The 27,350-nt window shown below is 48.6% G+C and overlaps 1 protein-coding gene across 17 annotated transcripts in view; it reads right to left on the reverse strand.

Moving 5' to 3' along the window:
• Positions 1-19,811, reverse strand: part of B3GNTL1 (UDP-GlcNAc:betaGal beta-1,3-N-acetylglucosaminyltransferase like 1) — a 136,000-nt gene extending 116,189 nt beyond the window's left edge. For 10 of the 17 annotated variants that reach the window (XR_010408725.1, XR_010408724.1, XR_010408722.1 and 7 more), the window contains exons 1-4: positions 19,599-19,811; positions 18,161-18,277; positions 17,963-18,062; positions 4,001-4,065 (exon numbers count right to left, since the gene is read on the reverse strand). Coding sequence is in view for 5 of the 17 variants with exons in the window: in XM_045888197.3 (XP_045744153.1) it covers positions 4,001-4,065; positions 17,963-18,062; positions 18,161-18,277; positions 19,599-19,658 (342 nt within the window). In the remaining 12 variants the exon portion in view is untranslated. Of the gene's footprint in view, positions 1-4,000; positions 4,068-17,962; positions 18,063-18,160; positions 18,278-19,330; positions 19,433-19,598 lie in introns of those variants that run through there. The other 7 variants (XM_064583415.1, XM_064583416.1, XM_054510622.2 and 4 more) reach the window with 7 other exon arrangements.
• Positions 19,812-27,350: the final 7,539 nt, after the last annotated feature.

A 27,350-nucleotide genomic window follows, 5' to 3' on the forward strand; every position in this document is an offset into this window, starting at 1 on the left:
CAACAAGACACGCTCTGCACCTGTTGAATAGTTAAGACTGAGACCAACAGTGTCCGAGGGGTGGGAAGGTGGAGCAGCCCCCCCGCCCCGGACACAAGAGCAACATCTGTGGTTGGCAGGGAAGCGTACCTTTACCCTGTGATCAGTCAACTCCACCCCTGGGTATTTTCCCAAGAGAAATGGAAATACACATCCACAAAAGGACTTCCATAAGAATGTTTGTGGTGCTTTCACTAAAATAACCCAGACAGGAAACTGCCCAAATGTCAATAAACAGTACAGCGTAAAACAAATCGTGGCATATTCACACAACAGATAATAAAAAAAGAATAAGCCATCGACACACAAAATATCACAGAGAACCGTGGAGCAAAAAGCTGCACACAAGAGGGCGTCCTGTAAGACGTCACCTGCAGATCTGAGACCTGTGAGTGCCGTCCAGCAGAAGCACAGTGGACGTTCTGAGCAACAGAAACGCTCCGTATCTTGACCGGGGTTTTGACGGGCGCACACAGCTGTCAAAACTCACCAAATTGTTCACTTTGTATATAATTTTCACACTGAAATCGTGCATTTCACTATATATAAATTTTACCTCCGTTTTTAAAAACTGATCTACAAAAGATACGTAACAACAATATTGATGGATCTTAACAACGAGAGTTTTAAAATATTACATAGCCTGATACTCTTTGCATAAAGATAAAAACACTGAAATTTTTAACTGACTTCTTCGGCTCAGTGCGAATAGCAGAGTTCAGCAGGGTCATAACGTGGCGTGCAGCAGGCGTGCTGGGGGACGCGGTCAGAGGGCCGGGCCGGCTCCAGTCCTGCACGGCAGGTTCACGGGCACGTAGACCAGTACCTCTGCCAAGCCGCGGGTACAGCAGACCAACAGGCCCCGCTCGAAAACAGGCGTGAGCGTCCTGAACCGAGACTCGTGACGGACTCAGTTCTCTGCCCCGAGATCCCGAGGTCTACATTTAAAGATGAAGAAATCAGGTTGGGAGCTACGAAGGTGACAATACCTGAGTCACTATATTCAGGACTTGGGGGCACCCACATGGTCCCCAGAAGAGAAGGCATCGTCCTAAACCTTACGCGAGAAAGTACAAAGAAAGGCTGAGAAGTAATGAGTGAGCATTAGAAGTGAACCAAACCCACCAAGATCAGAAACGACACAAATAAAACAAAGGTGCATAGAGAAGAGGCACGCAGGCGTGGTCAGACACGGGCGCAGCCCCACACCCAAGGGCAGCACAGATGCACGGCCTGTCTGTCCTTCACTGAGGGCGCCAACCCACCTCCGGGAAGATGGGGCATCCTCCTGGCAGTCCCCTCGGGCGTCCCGTGCGGGGCGCGGGCCCAGTCTCCCTCCCGGGCGGTCCCCTCGGGAACCCTCGGGCCTGCAGCCCCTGCCAGGCACTGTGGCAGGACACACAGCTTCGTGCTGACTCACAGGCTCCTGATGCAGAGACCATGCTGCCAGGGGCCCAGGGGAAGCGGGCCAGGCAGAGGTTCTCTGCTGTGGTGGCAAGTGGTGGGGGTCCCCTCGGAAGGGACGCTCTCAGAAAAGCAGGGCCCCTGGATGAAGCCCAGTTCTAAGCTCTCCTTTCCACAGACGCCGCATCTGCTCACCTCAAGGGCCCAGGAATTCAAGTCCCTGTCACGATGCACGTATTAAAGGCTACCTTCTTCAAAGCCAGACTTTTTTGTTTGCTTATCTTACCCCACCCATGGCCGGGAACAACCAGGTCCTAAATGAACCAGATGCACCTGCCCATCTATGCCCCCAGCTCCCTCGCAGGCAGACACGCCCGTCAGCCACCGGGAAGGCGATGGACTGTGCCACCCCTGCCCTGGTTAGTACAGCAAGGCGGTCGTGCCAATCCCAGGGCAAAGCTCACCAAAATTTACCTGACTTATTTCACCTAAACCCCAAGAACAATTCACATTTCTAGAGTGGGGGCAAGTCTTCCTTGGTCAGACTTCGGCAACACCATCCTTCTCTGATGCCCATGCCCAGGACGGAGACACGGTGATGTGCAATCTGGCAGCCTTCCTCTCCTGGCCCTTGCGGCTCTGACCGCTCCCCCGCCACCTCCCTCCCCACAGTTTCTGGGACTGACCAGGCCAGGTGTCTGACCTGCTCCTTCTGTCCCTGCCCGCCACTGAAAGGACCTGGTCGTCCACCCTGCCCTCCGCCAGCCCGGTGGTGGCTGTGCTGACATCCATCAGTAGCTTTATCAGGAGCCTCCCTGGTCCGCGGTTCTCACCGTTCTAAACCGGGCTCCACCCGGTCCAACTTGGCCTTCCTTCATTTTCTTTCTTGCTCTCCAGCGAACACAGAGAAAGCCTTGGAGGATACCGGAGAGGAGAGGGTGTCTTTAGCCCTCCTCTCTCCTTTTCCTAGTCCCGCCGCTGGGAGCTTCCTGAGTATTTCAGAAAGAGCAATCCTAAAGGAGCAACAGAAAATCGCCACCTCCCTGCACCCAAAGGCCGTAAGAAGCACACTTTGCTATGTGGTGGGTGTAGCTGTCTTTGGTGGAAAAACTGTCTTTGCTTAGGAAACTGCTGGATGGACCATCTGAGAGTGAAAACAGGCCCCGGAGCCAGGCCTGCAAGATGAGGGAACAAGAGGGAGTTTTATCTAAGAAAAAGGCAGAAAAAGAGACTGGAGACACCGAAGGAGCAGGACAGGCACTGCAGCCCCAGGGTTTGTCCCAAGAGCAGGGCCGTCTGAGAGGCCATTTTTCGCCGCTTGCTCACATCGGCACACAATCTCCTCAAACCTCGCCGTGGACCCAGACCTTGTACAGAAGGTCCTGGCAATCAAGGAAAAGGCTAAGCCTATACGAGATGACAAGGTTCGTAGGTGAATTCAGCACAAGCAGAAACTCTGAGCCACGGCCAACCTCGCGAACACCAACAGCAGCTACCCAAGGAATGCCCAGAAGAGGTGGGTGCCCTGCATTCCCAGACCCAGAGGAGCCCGAAGGGAGACCACAGACAGACAGACATTCTTAAAGTGTGTTTTAAAGTTAGGAATAAGGGGTGCCTGGGGGGCTCAGTCGTTGAGCGACTGCCTTCGGCTCAGGTCATGGTCCTGGCATCCTGGGACCGAGCCCCGCATCAGGCTCCCTGCTCGGTGGGAAGCCTGCTTCTCCCTCTGCCTGCACCTCCTCCTGCTTGTACTCTTGCTCTCTCTCAAAAAATAAATAAAAATCGTTAAAAAAAAAATGAAGTAAGTAACAAGAAAATCCACGGGTGAACACACGCTATCTATGCAATTATGCTTCTTGTTCACCTGTCATAATCCTTCGTCACGTGACTGAAGATGCTTTATAAACATAGTAATTCCCATATACCGACCGCACATAAATCGTTTTCAGAATTTCTGAGATCCCTGCAAATGAAGTCTAGAGTCGACGGCATGAGCATTTTTTAAGTTCTTGATACAAAATGCTTAACTTTGCCACTGAGCACCCCCAATTCACACTTTCCAAATATGGACTATCTGCACTTCAGAAAACCCTGTTAATGTGGTTTTTAAAAACTCGTATCTCACTAATGTAACTTTTGTTTCCTTGGCCACAAGTGACCAAAAGGTATGTTAAAGCCCATCTGCAGTCGGCTGTTCTGGCCCCCTACGCCTGTCCTTCCGTCCTTCCCGACAGACCCACCACCAATCCTTTTCTGTGCTTTCTTATCACTTGTGTGCATTATATCTTATCTAAGGCTGTTCATCAACTGTTTGTCCATGTCTTCCCAGTTTATGTGATTCTGTTGTGCAATTCTGCATTTTTATATAATTCTATTTATTAAAAATTAACTCATTCAGTGCTATAGCAATTTAACAGCAAGAGCCCATGAACCTTAACTTTTAAGTCTGATCATTATATATTAGAATAATGATTTTCAAGAACCACACTAAAATGTCAGGTCATTTAATTATTCAACCCCTACGTATACACACACTTTAAATAAAACATTTACTTACCGAATCCAAAAAGCAAAGGTAAGATCCTGAGCTTTGTGCTATTGCTTGATTTTTAGAATATCCAACTGTTTCAAAAAAGAAAGACAAAAACTCTTTTGTAATTCAATTTTCAGTGGTCTTCTCTTTCCTAGAACTTAGGGTAATGGTACTACAAGGAGCTAACAACACTGTACACTACCAGGTAAAAAAAACCAGGTCAGCCCTAGACAGAGTGAAAGGGAAGCAAATGGAAAACAGAGCTCCATCTTTAGGGGCTGAGACGCAAAGAGGCCACATGGGACCAGCGTATTAAGGAGGGATTGCTCGCTGGAGGAAAACAGATTCAGCAACCATTTACTGAGTATAACACTAAGCTAAGCCGGGGGGAATATTAAAAAGAAAAAATCAAAATGTCCCTGAATGGAAGTGCTTGAGTAGATGCCGTCAGGAATGCTGATAAAAGTCAAGATATGGTTACCTGGGGAGGGGGTAACGCGTGTGTGATCGGTTGGTAAAAGCTCACTGAACTGGACACCATGAGCAGTTATCTGAACGCATCCCTCAGTGGTAATTACAGTCACTGCCAGTGTTCATCACGTCTGAACATGAACATACCCTATGACCCAGCAGCTCCCTTGCTAGGTGCAGACCCCAAAGAACACCCCCACACGTTCACCAAGATGTGATGGTCCCCAACGTAGAACGGAAAAGCTGAGAAGATACCATGATGAGAATGAACAACCCTGGTTTGCACACACATGTGCGTGATGTCCACATGGTGTTCAAGGGCAGCAAATTCATCTGGAATCAGGGGGTTGCCTTGGGAAGTGGGCAGGGACTAGAAGGGACGCGGGGGGTGGCCTCTGAGGGTTGGTGATGTCGGCTCTTCATCGGGGCGCTGGTTACACGGCGTGCTCAGTTTGAGAAAATTAACTGAACTGGCATTTATGATAAGTGCACTTTTCTGTATGGATGTTATGTTTTAATAAATGTTTTAGAAACACTTTGCCTTCAAAGAGATTGCAACTGAGTTGGAAAAAGTTAAATGATGATCTCTGGCTGCACGGGATGAACAGTGCTGGAGAAGTACCAGGAGGCTTATGAAGACAAGGGGCAAGAGGGCGCCTGGGGCCTCTAGGGTTTGATAAAGAGCAGATGCCAGAGTGCGCCCAGCAGTGTGGGGAACAGCAGGCCATGGAGGCAGGCAGGAGGGCACGCCTGGCCCGGTAAGCTTTCTGAGTAAGGAGCGGCCGCAGAAATCAGCACTGAGGCAGCTGAGTTCGGGTGCTGAGGCCGGGGCAGGTTACAGGAGGTATTTAAAGATTTTATTTACTTATTTATTTGAGAGAGAGAGAATGAGAGACAGAGAGCATGAGAGAGAAGAAGGTCAGAGGGAGAAGCAGACCCCCCGTTGAGCAGGGAGCCCAACGTGGGACTCGATCCCAGGACTCCAGGATCATGACCTGAGCTGAAGGCAGTTGCTTAACCAACTGAGCCACCCAGGCGCCCTACAGGAGGTATTTAGAGGGGCCGAGGGGACCTCAAGGGGCACAAGATACACCTCCCTAGAAAAGCAGTTACCAACACCCGAATCGAGTTAACCAGCCAGTTACGGATTTTGGGCAACGGAGAAAAGTCACACAAACTGAAACAGATGTGTGCAGACCTAAAGCAGTAAATCCCTCTAGTACTCCAGCTCAGGCAAACTGAAGAACGTCTCGCTGGTGCCAGGGACACAGCAATACGTTGCCTCAGGCCACACGGGAGCCCTCCCTGGTTTTCCACGCCAAGCACAGGGTCTCTGAGGCAGGGAGAGAAGGCAGCCGCTCCAGGCACCGGCTCTGAGCAAATCGCAGCCCCAGTGCCCGTCCTGCTGGGCCAGAGGAGCAGGGACATGGCCTTGCTCAGGTCACCCAGGCTGCGGCCCAAGGCAGTACCCCTGTGCAGGCTGTTTTCACACAAGGCGGCAGCTCAGTCTCTAGCATTAATCCTAGAGCTCAGCCAACCCAAACCAGTTAGCAGAGCGGTCCCAGGTCTCCAAGAACCACCGGTGTAACAGGCGGAGAAGGAAGCGCAGCAAGGCGAGGGCCCAGGGATGGTCTCGCGGCTGCAAGGACACACTTGTGGCTAAAGCTCTGTCACCGGGCACGGCAGGCCCAGGAAAGGCCTCCTGGGATCAAAACCAAAGCGCTGCACGAGGAAGACGCAAACGGGAAGAGACAGTCCACAACCACACTTAAATTACCAGGAGTTCTGTTTAAAAAGCTGCTTAGCAGAGTCAGGTTTCAGAAGGGGAAAAATCAAACCAGAATTTGGATAACGAAGGAAAACATGTCTCACTAAGGAAGCTGGAAGTTCCTCACAATGAGTCCTATGTTTGGCAAAGACAAGGAATTTGCTTTAATATTACTGCCTTGAAGAAAGTCAAATGTTTGTGCCAGGGCCTGATGTCCAGGGAGGCTGTCCCTTTGTGACGGAGCCGGTTGTCATGGTCACAGCAGGAAAAACGCAGCCATCCTCACTCTTTGGAGAGAAGAGGACAGAATTGTGTTGTGTTTTCATTTTAGCAAGTGACCGCATTTTTAAGAAATGTTTTGCTCTGTTATGATATGAAATAATAAGAAATGAATCTTAATCCAATTTAAATAACTCAGCACTCCTGAAAAAGGAAACACTGTGGATTTATGTTATCCAATAGTCGACATAACTTTCTCTATTTCAGAAAATATCTTTGTAGGAAAATACGCTCTTTCAGATGTCATCAAATTAACTCCGTTCCATAATTGGAATGCAGGGCCCCCCTGAATTTGCCTTGCCCCCTTCAAAATGACAGCACGACAGCTTCATTTCTTCACACTATGACAACTGATTTTTTGTTATTGACAAAATACATACAAATGTGATATGACTCGTTATATCTAATCTATAAAAATATTTTATAAAAAACAAAATGTGTTTAAAATGGAGATTAGGCGCGCCTGGGTGGCTCAGTCGTTGGGCGTCTGCCTTCGGCTCAGGTCATGATCCCGGGGTCCTGGGATCGAGCCCCGCGTCGGGCTCCCTGCTCGGCAGGAAGCCTGCTTCTCCCTCTCCCACTCCCCCTGCTTGTGTTCCCTCTCTCGCTGTGTCTCTCTCTCTGTCAAATAAGTAAATAAAATCTTTAAAAAAAAATAAAGTGGAGATTAGACAAGTAAAGACACACCATCACCAAAATGCCCTCGACTTCCTTTATCAACTACGGAAGATGCAAAACATCTTAATTAAAGAATATTTTAAAAAGACATTAAAACTAGTTTCAGAAACCACAATTTGTTTACACATATCTCAGAAGCAAGCTGAAATAGATGTTCTACAACAACTGATTTCTTTCAAGTTTTCTATTTCCAACAATGAAAACAAGGAATAATTTGGGGTAAAAAAACGGAGTGTCTTCCAGATGCATGAGTTAACGGTGAAGATCAGGATGCCAAGAATGGGGCAGCAACTGAGTGGCTCTAGCACCCATGCCTTCTCGGCAGTGGGCACGTGCACCTGCTGCCTGCAAGGGAAACCAAGGCACAGAGAGGTGGAGGGTGGGGCCCGCCGCAGCCTGGCTGCCTGCCGCCCGGTCCTCTGCCCCAGTCCTCTGGCGGCAGGGCCACCAAGAGGCAATGCCAAAGAGTGTGGTCTTCCAATATAAACTTAGGAAAAAGTTTTCTTTTAAAATGACCAATTTTAACAACTATTTCTGGTTTTAAATTTTTTCTAAAATACGTCTACACTTTCCTGCTCTCCTAAGTAGGATATGGGGTGCTGTTTGTGAGGGATGTGGTGTGGGGCTGGGGCACTCTCTGTCTCTGTTTCATTCCGTGAACTCAACTACTTAACTCAGGTCCACCAACACCCTCCCTCTCCTTGGCCCAGGAACACAGACCTCAGTGTTGGCAGGAAGCTGCCAAAGGTGACGGCAGGGTGCTGGGAGGACGGGCGTCTGAGCCGCCCCCATGGAGTGGCACACTGCTTTGTGGAGAGCCAGTGTTGAGAAAGGTTAGCCCTGTGCGAGGGCGGACCCTCAGGAATTCAGGAGGAGACAGCCTGGGCTCAGATGTCCTCTGCGAACTCTGAGCAAACCAGCAAGTCCTCCAGGGTCAGGCGCAAACTCTGTGAGGTCATGCTGGGGGCACACTCTTGAGAATCGGAAGCGAACCACCTGACCACCAAAACTGGCAGAAAAGAGCAGAGAGAGGAAACAGGATGAAAGGACTTTGAGGGCAAGAAGTGTCTGGGAAGAGTGGACGTCTCTCCTACTCACACCTCTCTGGAGAGCCTTGCTGAAGCATAAACCCTACCCTCCACCCTGACCCCCACCTGCCCACCCTGACAGGAGAGTCACACGCCAGTCTGAACAGGACTCAGAGCAGAGCCAACACAGCCCTGGCTCTGGGTCCCCAACCTCCACCCTGCCCACCCCTGAAATAGCACAAGAGCTATAAGATTCCCTGAGGACCAAGCCCACGAGGGAGTGGGGCTGACGCCACACCACTCCTGAGGTTATTTTGAAGCAGTGGTCCTCAGTTGTGGATGCACCCAGCATCTCTTAGGAAGCGTCCACAGTCTCAGTGCAGCGGCGGCCCCCAAACCAATGACTCAGGAATATCTTAGGGTGGGACTCGGGCTTAGGCATCAGGGCTCCCAAAGCTTCGCAGGCACTTCTAACATGCAACCAAAGTTGAGGCCCACTATTTAAAGGACAAACTCCTACAAGCTGCAGGGGCCTGTCCACAAGTTCCAGCCTCATCATCTGGCCTACCTCCTCCTTCAACCCAGCAGGGTATGCGGGCATGCTAATTTCAGGTCTCATACAAAAACTTTAAAGTGAAGCTAAAGGAAACCCAATATATTACAATTAAAGCTAAGAATGCAAAGCTAATCATTCAGTATAAAAACAGAGGGTGCATGAAAAGCAACTACACCTCGACCCAGCATTATAAAATTTCAAAACTCAAAACATAAAGAGAAAAATCTTAAACACTTTCAGAAAAGAAAACTTTAAGGAGTCAGACTGACATAGATTTCTTAACAAAACCAGAGGACACCAGAAGATAATGAGGCAATCCTTCAAAATTCTAAGGGAAATGATTTTGGAACCTAGAATTCTATACCTAGCCAAACTGTCAATTGAGCCTAAGTACAAAATGAAGACATTTTCAGACATGTAAAAACTCCAAATATTTTACCATCTACATGCCAGATACGGAAAATGCACTTCAAGGAGTACTCCAGCAACACAAAAAAGGAACATATAAAATGAAAACTAAATAAAAGAAAAAGAGAAGGGGGAAAAACCCAAACAACGGCAGGTATGTAGAAAGTAAAAGAGAATAAGGCAGAAGGTCTTTAAAGGCCCCACAGATCCTGACACTTGGGAGCCCCCTGGGCACAGCCCAGAGCCAACAGCAGAGGGTCTCAGTTCTGAGTCTAACTCACCACACGGTCTGGTCTGCGGTGAGCTGCACCTGTCAGAATCAACTTAGCAGTAAAGCACATAAAACAAGTTATAGAATAGAGTGTGGAGATTATGCACCCTGACAATGTGACCATGTTAAAACAAACAAAATCCCTGCAGGGGAAATGAGAAGTGCAGCGTGGAACACTTCAGTGGCTGAACATTTCCTCATTCAGTGAGTACTGACTGACACTATGTGAATTAAATCAACTAAGAACCAAAAAACACTGGTTGCTTCTAGGGTGTGAGGCTTCTGTGTTTCACTGTAGACCATTCTGTATGCCTGAACTTCTTTTTATCACATGCTGGTATTAAAAAAAATTGTTATTACTCAAAGCAGACATTTGTGAGAATGAGTAAATGCTTTTTTCTGTCTGTACCCAGGCTGTAGGGCTAGTTTATATGGGAGGTTGAGACAAAGATTGGCGAGCTACAATACACAATTACTGCTTACAAAAATGCTCTATTAGCAAGCCCAAGGCATTCTGCTCTTATCCTTAAGCCAGACACTAAACAAGCACCCAACAGCTACAGATCAATTTTCCACATGTCCACAGATAGAAAAATCCTGAAGGAAACTGAATAATTGTACAAAAATACTACCATGTCATTGCTGATAGTTCTAGCACTGTTCATTGTTAAGAACAATACTAAAATCACTTACTATGATAAATATGTTAGGGGAAACAAATAAGCAATCACCTTAACAGATACCTAAGAGACATTTAATAAAATTCTATACTGATCCCTCATCTTCCGAAGGCTAAGTTAGGAATCACAAGTTAACTCAAAAAAGGCATCTGTTAAAAAGCAATAGTAAATACCATGCTTAACACTGAAACACTAGGAACATTCCCTCTATGTCAGGAACAATATAAGGATTCAGTAATAGGATTCCACATTGTTCTTCTAGACTTCTTATCCCAATAAAAAATATGAAAAGTAAAGTATAAATTAGAAAAACAAAACAAAACAATAATACTTATTCAGGATTAGAATGCTTAATACAAATCAGAGATAATGTAAGAAACTGAGCTGGATAAGATAGTGCAAGAACAAACCAGGAGTCCACCCCACCCCACCTACCTAGTCCCAGTACTAGAAGTGCCTTCGAAACAGAAGAAAATCATAAGACTCTGAACACCTGACTTAAAACTAAAGGTGCCTCTGCAGGAGACAGAAGGAGGCTGTTCTCTGGCACGGGAGGAAACCCAAACACCACATTACAGGGGCTGACTTGGGAAGAACTCTGGGGTCTGTTCTTTTCTCTAGCCACCACTGTTCAGGTGAGCTGACCGCCCATCCCTCCCTCCATTACGCGAAGCAAAAGAACATCAGGTTGAAGAGGTACCATCAGGGTGGGAGGGGCTGTTCCCACAAATGTAGAAGACCAGCTGTCTCAGGCCTTCCCCTTCTCTTCTCCCCACCCACTCTGAAAAGGGGAAGGAACTGCACGGAACAAAGGAAGATGGAAAGGTGGAAAGAAGGGAGCAAGGGAAGCAAGAGAGAGAGCAGGAGGACAGAAGTTGTACAAGGTTACCTGAGGGGCAAGCTCACCTGTCCGCGAGGGGAGCTGGGGGCAGCAGATAGGAACTAAAGGAAAGGCTGTGCATCTTGTGATGACATTTCTTCATCACAGGGTCCACCAGCCCACATGCAAAGGTGCCAGATGCAGACATGAAAATGGTGAAGGAACTCATCGCTACCACAAGAAATGTGGAAAGTCCTTCGGGCAGAAGGAAAATGACAGCAAAGGGAAATATGGATCTAGACAAAGCAAAGAGCTGGAAATAGTAACTATATGGGTGAACATGTGATTCTCTTTCTTATTTCGTATGTCTCTTTAAAGTTAACACTGATACCCTGTGGGGTTTACAATACAGGCAAAGTAAAGTGCAGGACAACAGAAGCATAAAGAGCAGAGGGGAGAAATGCCCGGATACTGTTGTAAGATCCTTACACTACACGCAAAGATACAGGTGGACGTTTGAAAGGCTGAACTCAGTGGAAAGCTGTACATTACAATAAGATGTACGCTATAACCCCAAATCTATCACTAAAATAGGAAAACAGAATTCTAGCTACTAAGCCAACAGGAGATAAAATAGAACCATCAAGAATTTTGATTGGAGTTAGGCTTCCGGAATGACAGTACGCAGAGCCCCACAGATTGCCTGAACTGCCTAAATAGAAACTGGTGGACATCATAAAAAAAAAGCCACCACTTACAATCCCTGGAAACGGCCCCAAGGATATACAGCAATTGAAGAAATATTTGCTGAGGATAATGACTAAAATTCAGTAAGAACAGTGCGAGTCTGTGGTACTTGAACCAAGACCTGCTCCATCCCTCACCAAGGAGGAATCCCCTTCCCAGATAGGCACACAGGGTTCCCCTCCCCCTCCCGCCAGCTGGAGGCTGGAGTACATACTCTCCTGGGAGCCACAGGACATCAGCACTTTGCATCCCCACTGCAGGCACCTGGTGCTGAGGCTGAGGCCCAGGCACGTGAGATTCAAAAGTGGGTCTCCCTTCTTCCACCCAGCCCTTCCTGGCACAGAGACATTATCTACCTCGGGTGTGGTATCACCAAGAATACTGAGACTCCCCCCAAGGCCCTTGCCCTGGCTTGTGGGGAAACGTTCTGTCCCTACGCCCTTTGCAATAGGGTGTGGAGAAGTCTATGTGCAAGGGCCCTCTGAGCTCTGGTGAGAGGCAGCTGGTAGAGGGAATGGGGAATGTGGCTGAACTGGCTTCTCAGTGCAGTCAAGGCCAAAGGGCAGTGGGGTAACATATCCGAAGCACTCAAAGAGAAAAACTGCTAACCAAGAATCCTATATCCAGAAAAGCTACTTTTCAAAAATAAGGAGAAATTAAGACATTCCCAGATAAACAAAAACAAAGAGAATTTCTAGCTAGCAGATCTGCCTTACAAAAAATACTAAAGGAAGTTCTTTAGGCTAAAAAGATTGACCCCAAGGAATTCCAGGGAGTACTTCAAATCCATTACAAAAAAACGAAAACAAAAGCAAAAAACAACAAAAGTAATTATTTTATAAAACACAATATAAATACATATTTCTCCTTTCCTCTTTTAACTGATTTAAAAAGCAATTGTATAAAACAATATGTATGTATGATTAGGTCTATAACAAACAGAAATTCTTGATCTGGCAAAATAATCCTTCAAAAATGAAGGAGAAATTAAGACATTCCTAGATAAACAAGTGCTGAGGGAGCTCTTCACTAGCAGGCCTGCCCTTACAAGAAATGCTCACGGGCGTCCCTCAGGCTGTAACCAAGGTGCACTGGACAAGAACCCGAAACCACACAAAGGAGTCAAAGATGCTAATAAAGTTCACTACATGGATAAATATAAAAGCCAGTATTGTTCTATTTTTACTTTGAATTTTTTCCTCTCTGACTTAAAAAAACAAATACATTGAGCAATTATTATAAATCTATGTCAATGGGTGGACGGTATCGATGTAAACTGTGATAACAACATAAAGTGGGAGGTACAGAACTGTGTGGGACAGAGCTCTATACACTATTGAAACTAAATTGGTGTTAATTCAAACTAGGTTGTTATAAATTTAATATATTAATTGTAATCTCCACAGTAAGCACTAAGAAAATAACTGACAAATACATGCAACAGGAAACGAGAAGAGAATCAAAATGGCACACTACAAATAATCAATTAAGCATAAAAGAGAGCACTAATGGAGGACTATGGAACAAGAAAAGATGTACAGATAAAAACAACAAGATGGTAAAAGGCCTTCTTTGTCACTAATTACTAAATGTAAATGGATTAAATACTCCAATTAAAAGGCAAAGATTGGGAGAATGAATTTTAAAAATACATGATCCATTTAAATACTGTCTATAAGAGATTCACTTTAGATCCAAAGGCAGAGAGGAGTTAAAAGTGAAAAGATGGAAAAATATATTCCATTCAACTAGTAACCCAAAGAGTACTGGAGTGCTTGGTTATTTGATACCAGGCAAAATAAACCCTAAGTCAAAAATTGTTACTAGAAACAAAGGACATTCTATATTGATAAAAGGTTCAATCAAGAAGACATAACAATTACAAAACTATACACATCTAACAAGAGAGCCCCAAAATAAATGAAGCAAAAACTGGCAGAATGAAAGAGAGAAAAAGACAGTTTGGGGGCACCTGGGTGGCTCAGTCGGTTAAGCATCTGCCTTCAGCTCAGGTCATGATCCCAGGGTCCTGGGATGGAGCCCTGCATTGGGCTCCCTGCTCAGCGAGGAGCCTGCTTCTCCTTCTCCCCCGCCCCCCCCACCCCGTGCTCTTTCTCACTATCTCTCTTTCTCAAATGGATGAATTCTTTTTTTTTTTTTAAGGTTTTATTTTTATTTATTTGACAGAGAGAGAGATAGCGGGAGCAGGAACACAAGCAGGGGGAGTGGGAGAGTGAGAAGCAGGCCTCCCATGGAGCAGGGAGCCCGATGTGGGGCTCGATCCCAGGACCCTAGGATCATGACCTAAGCCAAAGGCAGAAGCTCAACGACTGAGCCACCCAGGCGCCCCGGATGAATTCTTAAAAAAAAAAAAAAAAAAGACAGTTTTACTATAATAGTTGAAGAATTCAACACCCCACTTTCAATAATGGATGGACCATCTAGACAGAAGAGCAGTAAAGTAATAAAGACTGAACAACATTATAAACCAGCAGACCTAACAATACATACAGACACTCTATGCAACAGTGGAATATCCTTAGACATATTCCTAGAATATGCTTAGATATTCTTAGAGATATATCCCTAAAAATAAGTGAAAATGAAAGCACAACACACCAAAACTTATGGGATACAACAAAAGCAGTGCTCAGAGAGAAATTTTTAGCTATGAATGCCTACGTAAAAGAGATCTCAAATCACTAACCTAATTTTACATGTTAAGAAGCTAGAAAGAAGAGCAAACTAAACACACAGCTAGCAAAGGAAGAAAATAATAAAGATCAGAGGAGAAATGAATAAAATAGAAAGTAAAAAAAAAAAGGGGGGGTTAAATCAATGAAACCTTTGAAAAGATCAACAAAATTGGCAAACCTTCAGCCAGATCAAGAAAAGAGGGAACTCAAATTACTGAAAACCAAAATGGAAGTGGGTACCTGACTAACAGAAATTTGAAAGGATTCTAAGAAAATACTACAAACAACTGTGTACCAACCAGTTAAATAACCTACACAAAAGGGACAAATTTGTAGAAATACATAAACTACCAAATCTGACTCAAGAAGAAATAAAAAATCTGAACAGACCTGTAACAGATAAATAGATTGAATCATTAATCAAAACCTTCCAACAAAAGGGCTGTCTGGGTGGCTCAGTCAGTGAAGTGTCTGCCTTCAGCTCAGGTCATGATCCCAGGATCCTGGGATCGAGGCCCGCATCGGGCTACCTGCTCTGTGGGAAGCCTGCTTCTCCCTCTGCCTCTGCCCCTCCCCACTACTCATGGTCTCCCTCTCTCTCAAATAAAATCTTTAAGAAAAACAAAAAACATGGGGCGCCTGGGTGGCTCAGTCGTTGAGCGTCTGCCTTCGGCTCAGGTCATGATTCCAGGTCCTGGGATCGAGGCCCGCATCAGGCTCCCTGCTCCGTGGGAGGTCTGCTTCTCCCTCTCCCACTCCCCCTGCATTCCCTCTCTCACTGTGTCTCTCTCTCTGTCAAATAAATAAATAAAATCTTTAAAAAAAAAAGAAAAACAAAAAACAAAACAAACAGAAAACCCTTCCAACCAGATGGCTTCACTGATGAATTCTACCAAACATTTAGAGAATAACACCAATCCTTCCCACTCTTCCAAAAAAACAGAAAAGGAGGAAACACTAAACTCAATTCTGTGAGGCCAGCATCACTGTACCATACCTAAAGACATCACAGGAAAGGAAAACCACACACCTACATCCCTTACAAACATATATGCAGAAATCTCCTCAACAGACAAATCTATACACGAAACCTAATTAGTGGTGGTGCAGGGCTGGTGGGAGCAGGGTACGGAGGGTGATGACTGGAGAACACCAGGTCCCTGTGTGAAGTGATGAAAGTGTTCTAAACCTGACTGTGGGGGTGGCTGCACAGATCTGGGAATACACTAAAAACCATAAGACTATATACTTTGATGGGTGAATTGCGTGGCATATGAATAAAGCTGTTATATTAAATGTAACTAATGTAAACACCCAGTTAAAAGGTGAAGATTATCAGACTGGATTTGCTGTCTACAAGAATCTACAGGGAGGGGCTACCCTTTAAAAGAGGTACCCTTCAACAAATGGATTAAAAATTTAAAGAGATGGAAAACATATATTATGTTAACACTAGTCAAAATAAAGCCAGAGCAGTTAAATTAATATCAAACAATGTAGATTTGGAGCAAAGAAAATCAGCAAGATCAAGAGGGTTATTTCACAATGATGAAGGGTTAATTCTTCATAACAACCCTAAATGTTAACAGAGTTTCAAAATATTGCTAACCCAAATTGATATAACTACAGAGAGGAATAGACAAATGTGCAGAGTTAGAGATTTCAATGCCCCCTTTCAATAACTGACAGAACAAGTAGACCCCAAATCAGCAACACGGTAGATTTAAACAAGACTGTCCTCTGCTTGACCTGATTCACATTTATGGAAAACTCCATCCAACACCAAGAGCTACACAACCTTCTCAAGTGCACACAACATTTGCCAAGATAGGCCACACATTCAAGACAAACAAAGTATGTTCTCTTACTACAGAAGAGTTACATTAGAAATCAATAACAGAAAATATCTGGAAAACCTCTCAAATATTGGAAACTAACATACTTCTAAATAATCCATAAATAAGCCAAAAGAAAATTAGAAGGTGTTTGAAGAAAATTTGAAGGTGTACCCAGAATGAAAATGAAAAGAACATCACAATGTTCCTAAAGTGATAGTAAGAGGGGAATTTATATCATGAAATGCCTATATTAGAAAAGAAGAAAAGTCTCAAATCAATGACCTCAGCTTCCAACTTAAGAATTAGGAAAAGATGGGGCGCCTGGGTGGCTCAGTCGTTAAGTGTCTGCCTTCGGCTCAGGTCATGATCCCAGGGTCCTGGGATCGAGCCCCCGTCGGGCTCCCTGCTTGGTGGGAAGCCTGCTTCTCTCTCTCCCTCTGCCCACCCCCTCCTCATGTTCTCTCTCTCTCTCAAATAAATAAATAAAAATCTTAAAAAAAAAAAAAAAAGAATTAGGAAAAGAACAGGGGTACCTGGGTGGCTCAGTCGGTTGAGCAATGGACTCTTGGTTTCAGCTCAGGTCCTGATCTCAGGGTCACTGGGGCTCTGTGCTCAGTGGGGAGTCTGCTTAAGATTCTCTCTTCCCTGCCCCTACCCCCCCACCCCGCCCCGGCCCTGCCCCACCCCCCACTTGAATGCACTCACGCCTGTGAACTCTCCCTCTAAAATAAAATAAGATCTTAAAAAAAAAAAAAAGAATTAGGAAAAGAACAAATTAAACTCAAAGTAAGCAGAAGAAAATACAGATCAGAGTGGAAACAGAAAACAGACAAAATAGAAAAAAAGAATATAGAAAATCAAAGAAACCAAAAGCTAGTTCTTAATAAGATTTTTTAAAAATTGGACAAAAACAAATCTAATGTCACAGGAAATGAATTTTAAGCAGCAGAGGTGACCAATAATATGATCATTCACATTAAAAATAAAAACACCCAACGGCTTTTTGTTAGGTTGAATAAGTATTAAGTATGCCTGGTGGTCTCATTCAAATCCTTACCAAGGAATAAGAAATTTAGGTGTACTGGGTTCTTAATAAGTGATAAACTTTATTATTCAGGATACTTTTCACCAGGATTTGAAAACGAAATTATTAGTAAAGTTAATAAAAGAAAATCTTATTTGGAGCAGAGTTAGGAGGCCGGCAGGGGGAGCTCTGTGCCCAGCACTGGTTACCAACTGCAGACCCAATAGGAAGAGATGCCCCTTACAGGTGGGTACTACTTTAGTAACCCAGCTCCAGGAAGGAAGGTTTCCTGCTACCCCCGCAACAGCCCAGCCAATGGGAGGCGGCCACAGCCCAACCAATGGAGACAGCCACAGCCCAGCCAATGGGAGGCAGCTACAGCCCAGCCAATGGGAGGTGGCCACAGCCCAGCCAATGAGAAGCCACCACACTTCCAGCTCCCAGCTTACTCCAATGGACTTCCTGTTTACAACAATTCACCCCCCCCTCCCCACCACCCCCCACCCCATATAAAAAGAGCCTCCTCTCCTTACTCTCTGGACAGGTCTGTGGCTGTGGTGGAACCTGTGTGTCCTGGGTTGGGATTCTCCGCTAGTACAGAGCACCCTTCTTTGCTGGTGAAACAGCGGGCAGTGTTACTGTTAAGGTTAACGGTGGTTAAGTACACAAGTCATAAGAAACCATTCCTTACAGTTGAATAATAAAACAACAGGGTCACTAACCTCCTCGGGGTGAAGGAGAAGCGTGCCCGCCAATGACCACGGGGATACCAGAACCTTCCAGCTTCACCTTCCATTTCTCAATGATAGTCATAGACTTATCCTGAAAGCACGAGGACATTGGCAGTTCAGGAAACTTTCTCAAAGCACTCCGATGTGACTCATGCTAGGGCTACATAACCAAAGCAAGTTCACAAATACCTTACTGGCATCATTAAAAACCGAGAGCTCCATGGAGCCTTCGAAGTCCTGCTGCAAAACAGACTCCAAGCACTCATTCAACCACGGTTCGGCGTTGTGGACTGGGAGGATGATAGACTGCAATTCAAGAGAAAGGGGTTAACATATACACGTGTGAAAGCTAATGCCTTTTCCTCCACTCTAATTTTCTTCCCCATTACCACTGAGCATCTCCAAAGGCGGAGGCCTGGCTTCCAGAGAAAGAATGTGTCCCCCAAAACAGAAGGTGCCTATTCCTTCTCACCAAGCTCTTAACGTTCTTTTGCTGCCTAAGATTTATTATGTCTTAGATTTCCCTGAATTGGGGGAAGTATCCTTTTGGATACTTTTGAAAAGCAAACAAGAATCTGAGAGGCACCAAAAATTTTCCCAATTCAATGACAAATTCATGTGCGTTCCAAACACTGGTCAGAAACATCATTTTGGTTGAAACAAGCATCTGTGTATCTTCCAACCCACTCATGAAAATAACCTTTGGTCCTTTTCTCGGTGGAGTAAGCATTTTCGGTAAACTATGTTAGAGAAACTGCAAGAAAACTCTTTTTAAGTCCCTGGACACATGCTTTAACAAAGTATGGGGTGGGTGCTGGGAAAATGGGGGTGACCTCCATATACCTCTCTGTCCTTTTGCTCTACTTAGTTTAGGAGTTTGGTGCGGTCCTTCTCTCCTATAGCCCAGATAAAACAAAAATGTCTAAAGTGTATGGAGTAAAACCAGTGAAACCTGACTGCCAACAAAAGAACTCATTGCAGGAATTGTCTTAATTTTATGTTACCACGTTAAGCAATTATAGAATACCCAAAGATAGAAATTAGTGCCTCCCAGCCCTAGAGTTTATACCCTAGTGAGGAGTGAACAAATTCCTAAATAAGAAAACAGAAACACAGGTCATCCAGGTGTGTATAGTACATACGCATGGCACAAACATCCATGTACATATATGTGCATTCTACATCTACATAGAAAATGGATAGGATTATAAAAATAACAAATCCGAATACGGTTTTGAAAAGCTCATAGATTGAAAGTAGAATTCAGTCAAGTTCTTTACTCTGAGGATCTGATTCAACACAGGGATAACCCTTCCCGAATTTATGTTATCCAAAAAAGTGGTCACCTAATTTACTTACATATTTATTTTTAAAGGAAACATTATTCTTTAAAGGAAAAGAAAAAAAGAAGTATCTTCCCTGTTCTCGAGATCTACAATACAAAACATAACGTGAATTTCCGTCCAACTTCCTGGGCTGCAGGCTGCTTCGGGCGGAGACCCTCCCAAGCAAGCCCCGGGGGAGTGCGGACCCGCCGCGGGGAGGGGGAGGGGGAGGAGGGGCAGGGGACGGGAGGAGAAGGGGAGGGGCGGAGGCGGCTCCCGCGCCCCGCGGCCCCGGCACCTACCACGTGGGGCGCGGCGGCGGCGGCGGCGGCGGCGGCGGCGGGGTCCCCTCGGGCCCGCATGGCCACGCGCTCCTCCGGCCGCCCCGCCCTCGAAGCCCCGGGCGCTCCACCGCCCACGTCGGCCTGCGGCGCGTGCGCGGCCGGCTCGCCGAGCAGCGGGGCCGAGGCCGGGGCGCCTCCGATTGGCGTGGGGAGCCGTCGATCGGCGGGGAGTGGGGAGGAGCGGCCTAGAGAGGCGGGAAGCCCGGGGTGGGCGGGGAGCACCTCGCGGGCCCGGGGCGGGGGAGGGGAGGAGGCGGGCCGGTGGGAAGGGGGGCAGGGGAGGGCAGGGTGCACGGAGAAGGGCAGGCTCCGGGAGGGGGGGCAGGGGCGGGCCCGGGTCAGAGGGGAGAGGAGGGGCAAGCCGTGGGGAGGGGCAGGGGGCCCGGGGAGGAGCGGGCTCCGCGAGGGGCTCCGGGAGGGGCTCCGGGAGGGGCGGGTCGGTGGGCAGGGGAGGGCCGGAGGAGGGCAGAGGGCCCAGGGAGTGCTAGGGGGCAGGCGGGGGGACACCCAGGGAGAGGAGGAGGAGGACGGGGGCGGCAGGGCAGGGGGCGGGCCCGTGGGGAGGGCAGGGAGGCAGGGGACGGGAGGGGGAAGGGGAGGGAGGGCCCGGGCCGAGGGCGCTGTGCCCCGGTTACTGAAGTCTTGTGCTTTGGGGCCTGGGTGGCTCCTGCGTCCCCCGTGTCTTCTCTGCCCTCTCCTCGGGCCTCCAGCCCGCCTGCTCCTCCCTGAGGGAATTAATCCCTCCGAGGGCCTCAGTGAAATGAAATGTTATAAAAATTCTTTGGTTGTGAGAGGGTGGGGTTTGTGAGAAAGGACCCACGCTCTACCGTCGGTTACAACTTAAAATCCAAACCAGACGACCTTTCACATAACATTTTTTTAAGAGAAGGCAGGCAGGTGACGTGTCATCTGATTGGCCCGGCGGAGGACAAGGAGAAGCCTGGGGGCGGGAGACAAGGACACCTGAGCTGTCCCCAGCAAGGAAGGGGTGCAGGGGGCGGGGGCCTGGCTGTGCCCGCTGGCATCCGCGCCTCGTTTCTGCGTCCCCAGCAGGAGAAGGGCTCCCCGGACTCTGGGGCCGCCGTGTGGGTGCCTTAGAACACCTTCCCCCAGGTGGTCCCTCCAGCTCGGCTCAGCAGAGGCGACATCCTTATCCGGCTGTGTCCTGTCAGCTGTGTGACCCCTGAGAGCTTCTGCCCCTCCCAGGGGGACCGGCCCCTGGGGGTACCACTGAGTACTGCTGGGAGCTAGTAGACCCTGCCGGCGCGCACCCCGATTGTCCCCACCGGGCCTTTGTCCCAAAGGATGTGAATCAGTGACCAGGTTTACAGCCATGCCTGCGGGGACAGAGTCTTTACTGCCCCAAACCAAGATTAAATGCAAATCACTCTACAAACTAACAGTGAAAGCAAAGCCAAACTTCTGCTTGAGATTTTTTAAGCATCACTTCAAATGTAATTTTTCCTAAACCTGCATCTGTATTTGCAAAGCCTGTTGTACAGGTTGAAACTCTTAGGTCAGATGAGTAAAAATGCTGCCTTATTTGCAGTGGGATAAAGGCAGTCTGGGAATTCGTTCCCAAGGACCTAATGTTCTCCAAAGGTTGGCATATTAGGAGTAGTTTATTTTATTTTATTTTAATTTTTTTTTAAAGTAAGTTACATTGCTTTTTTTTTTTTTTTTAAGATTTTATTTATTTATTTGACAGAGAAAGACACAGTAAGAGAGGGAACACAAGCAGGGGGAGTGGGAGAGGGAGAAGCAGGCTTCCCGCGGAGCAGGAGCCGGATGCGGGGATGGATCCCAGGACCTGAGATCATGACTTGAGCCGAAGGCAGACGCTTAACCAACTGAGCCACCCAGGCGCCCAGGAGTAGTTTATTTTAAACAAGCTGGTAAGAAGTCTCGTAGTAGCTACCAGGATACCTGTAGGCTTTAGAGCCGGCTCCCCAGTACCTGGCGGGAGGAAGAGGTAAGGGGTCACACGCGGTGCCTCGCACCTCCACGGCACATGGTATCAATGCAGAGTTGAGGCTGGGTGAGGGCCTGAGATTAATCCCTTCTTCACAGGTGAGAAGATTCTCAACAGAGAGACCAGACCCTGGGGACTGACCCCTGCTCCCACCAGAGGGACAGAGGGAGGACTTGGGGTGGACTGAAAATATGAACGAAGTCACAGGCATGTGAGGGGAGGCACAGAAAACTCCTCCAGCTTCTGACTCACCAAATGACATTTTTCTTATAGTTGCTACTTATGCAGATGAATTGGTGGATACTGGTTGTATTCAGAAGACCTGGTGCCAATTTCCAGGGCCTTCAAATTTAGAAACTGCCCGACAGGCTCTTAAGATGCTGGTGTGGGGGCAAAGATGTAGTGAGGTCTGGGTGCTGGGCCCCAGACGCATAATGTGTCTTCTTCGAGTGTGACAGGGAAGGGTGAGTTCGAGCTCTAACAACAGCCGGGCGTCCCCAACAGCCTGCACTGCAAGACCTCCAAACGTGCTTTCCTGGTTTCTTGGTGGGATGAACCCCAACAGAGCTCCAGCTGGACCTGCCAGGACAATGCGCCTGCCGAGAGGCCAGGGGCTGCCGGGCCCTGGGGAAGACAGTGCCCTCAGCCTGCACGAGACTGGCTGCCCATGGGGCCAGAGCCCCTGGATAGTAAATATGTTTTCACCGGCGCTGCCTGACGATGTGTGGCATGAGCTGGTATGGTCTCTTCTCACGTTTTAAGGTGGCTTGGGACTGGCTGTGTTGGTTTAATGGCTCATCAAGGGGTTGCAGCCCATACCTTCTAAACAAAGTAACCTACAGGACGTAGGCTTGGTGTGGACATGGTCACATCAGTTCCATTTTCAGCATTCCCCTGAGTTCCTGGAATTCAGACCTGTTGAGGTTCTGTTGCCACAGCAGGGTCTCTGGCTCATTCTTTCATCCCCTCTACCTGGTTGACCACTGGGTACAGGGTCAGGGTGCCCCAGACCCCATTGCTGTCCCCACAGCTACAAGCAGGGGTTGGCCCGTGGGTGGCTGTGAAATCTGAACAGCACCCTGAGGGGAGAGCCCAGTAGTGCCATCTTTCCTTTCTCCTCCAAGGGCTCTCAGCTCTCCCTTGGAGCACTGACGCCCAGCTCAATCATTCTCTCTGGGAGTGACCCCACCCCTACTGGGCATAGGGGCAAAGTGCTGTCACAAGGAGGATCACCGGTGTTCCACAGAGACCTGAAATCATGTCCCATGAAAGAGGGATTGGACAGCCCTATACGGCGCACAGGGAGAATCAAGACCCCACTCAGCACCTTGCCCATAAAGCACACAATGAATGTTTCCTGAGGAATAACTAGTGGATGGAAGCCATTGTTCTGCCAATCTGCATTGTTCTAATATGGACCAGGTTATCAGGAACTGTGGAGAGAGAAGGAGAATCCCATTAACGAAGCATTTCCCAAGTGCCAGGCACTTTAAGAATAGTATCTCATGAAAGCCTGGCACACATGATTGACCTGAAGCCAGATTCTGGACTCATTCACTGGACTGGCTGTAGGAAGTAATGAGGTTCCCATTAGAGGTTGCATTCAATTAACAGCTGAGCAAACATCTGGAGTGGATTTGATGCAAGCATTCGAGCATCACATAGAATGTTTGTCTTGGCCCGGGTGCCCAGAAAGCAGAGCCTGAGTCGGGGCCTTTGCAGTGAGGGTTTTTGTTCCCAGGAAGCTGGGAGCAGGGGAGTGAGGCAGGGAAGGAGAGGGAGCCAGGACCAGTGTGCTCTGTTGATGGGGTCCCCACTATGGGCAGCTGGAACTGGCCCCCCAAACCTTCCCAGCGCTCTGGAGAAGTGTCCCTCAGAGCACAAAGGGGAGAAGCCTTTACCCTTGGTCTTGTCATCTGCGGTCGCCTCTGGGGTGGCATTCACTCCCCTGCACTTCTGGATGGTGGTGCGGGATCCCACAGGTGTCCCCTGAGGTGCCTGGCACACGGTAAGCCAGGGGAGGTCTGCCGAGAACTGTGTGCACTGGAACCAGGTTCAGGACCCTGAGGATGACAAGAGCTGAGCAAGAGGCAAGAGGAAGTGACACAAAGTTGGAAAGGCAGAAGGAAACTTAAAACAGGGCCTCCAGCTGCCCCCAGCAATGGTTCTGGAGTGATCTCAGCCATCTGCTTTCCAGGTTCTAGATAACTCACGGGTGCGTGGCAGGTGCCTGTGGAAGGCATGTGCACAGCATGGCTGTCAGTGCTTGGGCACCCCGAGGCCAGGACTCAGACGGTGTCCAGTGAAGGCCAGGAGAGGCCAGTTAGGCATCTTCCTCCTAAGTTTTAATAGGAAGATGTCATCTGTCAGAGAAAGGGCTTAGCTAAATTCATAGAACTTGGAATAGTAGGGAAGCCAGAGTTTCGGGGTGACTTCAGCACTTCGAGTGAGGCCTTATGGAAAGCTGCTGATGTCACTGACAAAGTCAGGAGCCGCCAGGGGCCTGGCGGGGTGTCAGCCAGGAGCCTCCCTCGGCCTGCCTCAGCACCTGCCCCCGGCAGCTCATGTAGGTGAGGCTTGCGTGGGCTCCGACACCCATCGGGTGCTTTGCAGCTAGAACAAAGCTCAGGGCACTGTTGCAATGTTCTTCTGTCCACAGCCATGCCGGCCCATGGGAGAGGGCATGTTCATGCAGTGGCCAGGCACGTGGAGTGAAGCCAGCGGTTTGGGGCCACACCAGCCTGTTTCTGGGTTTTGCTCCTTCCTGGCCAAGTGGCCCTGGGCACGTCTCAGCCACTGTGCCTGTGTGAGCATCCACTTCTCATTGCCTTGTTCTAGTCCAAGCTTGGTGGGAGGCACAGCCTGGGCTGTGGCCGACAGAGCCAGTGCCTGCCCTGCACACCTGCCATGCCTTCTGCGTATCCCACACCAGCAGCCAGCCCTGGGAGACCCCCAGCCCTGGCAGCCACAGAAGCCCCGCCTGTGGACCCCCACCTGCAGAGCCTCCTGCCGAGCAGCATGCCTACTGCGCACCCCACCACTTCCCACCGTAACCCTCCTCCTCCAAGCAGCCCGTGGCCTTGTTGGCCGTGGGGCATATCCTTCTCTGGGTCTCCTGCTTCCTGCCCCTCCTCAATGTAGCCCCTCTCCTGCCCTTTCCTGAGCTGGTCCCACCAGCTCCGCCACCAGCTGGTCCTACCTGATCCACTTCCTTCCCACCTGAAGCTAATTCCTACTTGTCCTTCAAAGCTGAGCTTGGGATCACCTCCCTGTGTCCTTCTCCAGTGCCCTATGGCCCCTGAACAGATAGCACCATCATAACACATCCCAGAGTCCTCCTTTCATTTCTGGGGACTGTAGGCTCCTGGGGAGGGGGCAGGGCTCTGGCCTCAAATCCCCAATGTGTCCTGTGCCGGCAGCCGGCAGATGCTCTTTTTTTTTTTTTTAAGATTATTTATTTATTTATTTATTTGAGAGAGAGAGAGAATGAGAGAGAGCACATGAGAGGGGGGAGGGCCAGAGGGAGAAGCAGACTGCCCGCCGAGCAGGGAGCCCGATGCGGGACTCGATCCCGGGACTCCAGGATCGTGACCTGAGCTGAAGGCAGTCGCCTAACCAACTGAGCCACCCAGGCGCCCCCCGGCAGATGCTCTTAAATATTGAAGGACCAAATGTTCCGTAACACCCATAGGAACGAGGACTGGGCCTTCGTTTATAATCTCTTCTGCATTTACCAGGTGAGAGTCTGTTCTTTTTATACAAAAAAGTATTAAAAGATACTTTTCAAGGAAGTAAAATCATGACTCATCCAAATATAAAATGAAAACATGTCAAAGATTTTAACTTGTTAATTAACAGGGAAACCAGTAAGATGTTAAGCCTGATTAAAAGGAAAATCTGTACATGGACACATGCAGGGGCAATCAGGAACGTGGAGTGAATGCACTCCCTGGGCACAGACCATGTTTGCAATGATCTCTTCCACGGGGTGGAAATCAGTTGCATCTCTGTGGACAAGAACCCTTTGCACCATACCATTTTTTCTTAGGCCTAGGGAGTTGTTAAATCACTCTGTCAAAGAGGATGCAAGGAGCTGACCACTGCAGAGCAGGGAGCCCAGCAATCTGTCATTTTAGTGCCGTTCTCACATTTTCCTGGTAAAGGCTCTGCACAAACACCTGCTGCCTCACTTGGTGCGACCGAACCCTAGAGCAGAAGGAAAGGGGGTGACGAGCCCTTTTGCCATCGGCCTCCTGAGGAGAGGTGTGTGGGGGGGGGCAGGGTGAAGCAGGGCACCGTGGGATGGGGTGGTGAACAGCAAGACCCTGCTCTGATGCTCTCCCCTTTCACGGGACAGAGGAGAATTTGGGGAAGGTGGGGAGGGAACCCCATTCTATCAGCTCACATCCAGGCCTCCTGCTTCCCAGGCCAGCCACGCACGGTAGTGCTGCTATATGCAGGTCCCCAGGACTCTCTGCCAAGCAGTAAGTGACTTGTATTTGAATTCCCTGATGGGGACAGCTGTCCCCCACAGCTGCCTCCCTGAACCATGAGTTCTGAGGCTAGAACTCAAAGCTTCCTTACCTGGATTTTGTTGGGAGATGCTCCTGCATAGATCTCTTGAGATTGTCTCTGCCCAGCTGGGCACGTCAAGAATGCCCTGGGTGCTGGTTACCTGGGCCGTTATACGAGCAGCCTTGAGGTGTGAGGTGACGTTGCCGTCCAGGAGGGAGAGCAGGTTGCTGTCTGCTGTAAAGAGTTGCCCTCTCCTGTCACGGACCCCCTGCCCACGTGGCGTCTCTTGGGCCTCCTCATGTGGCCCCTGGGGAATGGGGCTCCGGGAACCCATGCACACATGCTGACCTTCTGGTCACTGCCTTTGCTGTGAGTGATAAACTCCTTTATCTCTAACCCAGAGCCTTGTGTCTTCCGTCAGCACCGTGAGAATGTGTCAGGCCACCTGGTTAGCTCCAAGTATGGTGAGCCCTCCCACCCCTGCCGAGTTCTGCATGGTGTCCTGCAGACACTGTCGGGACGGGGGCCTGCCCTCACCACTGCTGGGCTGTGGCTGCTACAGACTGCCTCCCCCCACGTCCAGGTACCTGGCCTTGGGACCCATCTAGCTTGAGGAGGCCTAAGCTGGGAAACCAACATGGAAAACCAACGTATAACCCCAGCACATGAAGGATGTGTCCAAACACTGACACATTTCAGCCCCCCAGCTCATGGCCCAAGACCCCACCGCCCTGCCCCCAGCACTGTCTCTCCTCTAAGTTGCTGCCTCTATGGGGGCGGGGACAGGGTCTTTTTGTCCACTGCCAACTCCCTGCGGCTGGCAGGGTCCAGTGACCACGTGAGCCGGCTGCTGATGCAAGGCCAGGACAGGGAGGCTGGGCAATGAGGGTCGAGGCTGGCTCTCCAAACCCGCAGGGTCCAGTGCGGGCTTTGGGTCCGGGCTGTTCCAACCCCTTAGCCCATAACCCACAGTCAGATCGGAGAGCCCACACAGGCGGCAGGGCTCACACAGGTGATGTACACATAGATCTAGTGAGGGACCTAATAATATTATCAAATGACTCAAAATTTTCAAAATGCCTTTTAACTCAGTTTCGCATGGTAGGCATAGAAATCACCAAACAGCAGGTCTGTACAGTCTGAAATGGAATGTTGGTTTGGATTATCTGGTTATTTTGATGAGTGTGGACAGTAAAGTCAGGGAATAACTCAGGCTCTCCCAG

This window comes from Mirounga angustirostris, unplaced genomic scaffold (assembly GCF_029215605.1).
Source record: "Mirounga angustirostris isolate CCGP_5_RB_7025 unplaced genomic scaffold, mMirAng1.0.hap1 SCAF_17, whole genome shotgun sequence".
Lineage (NCBI taxonomy): Eukaryota > Metazoa > Chordata > Mammalia > Carnivora > Phocidae > Mirounga > Mirounga angustirostris.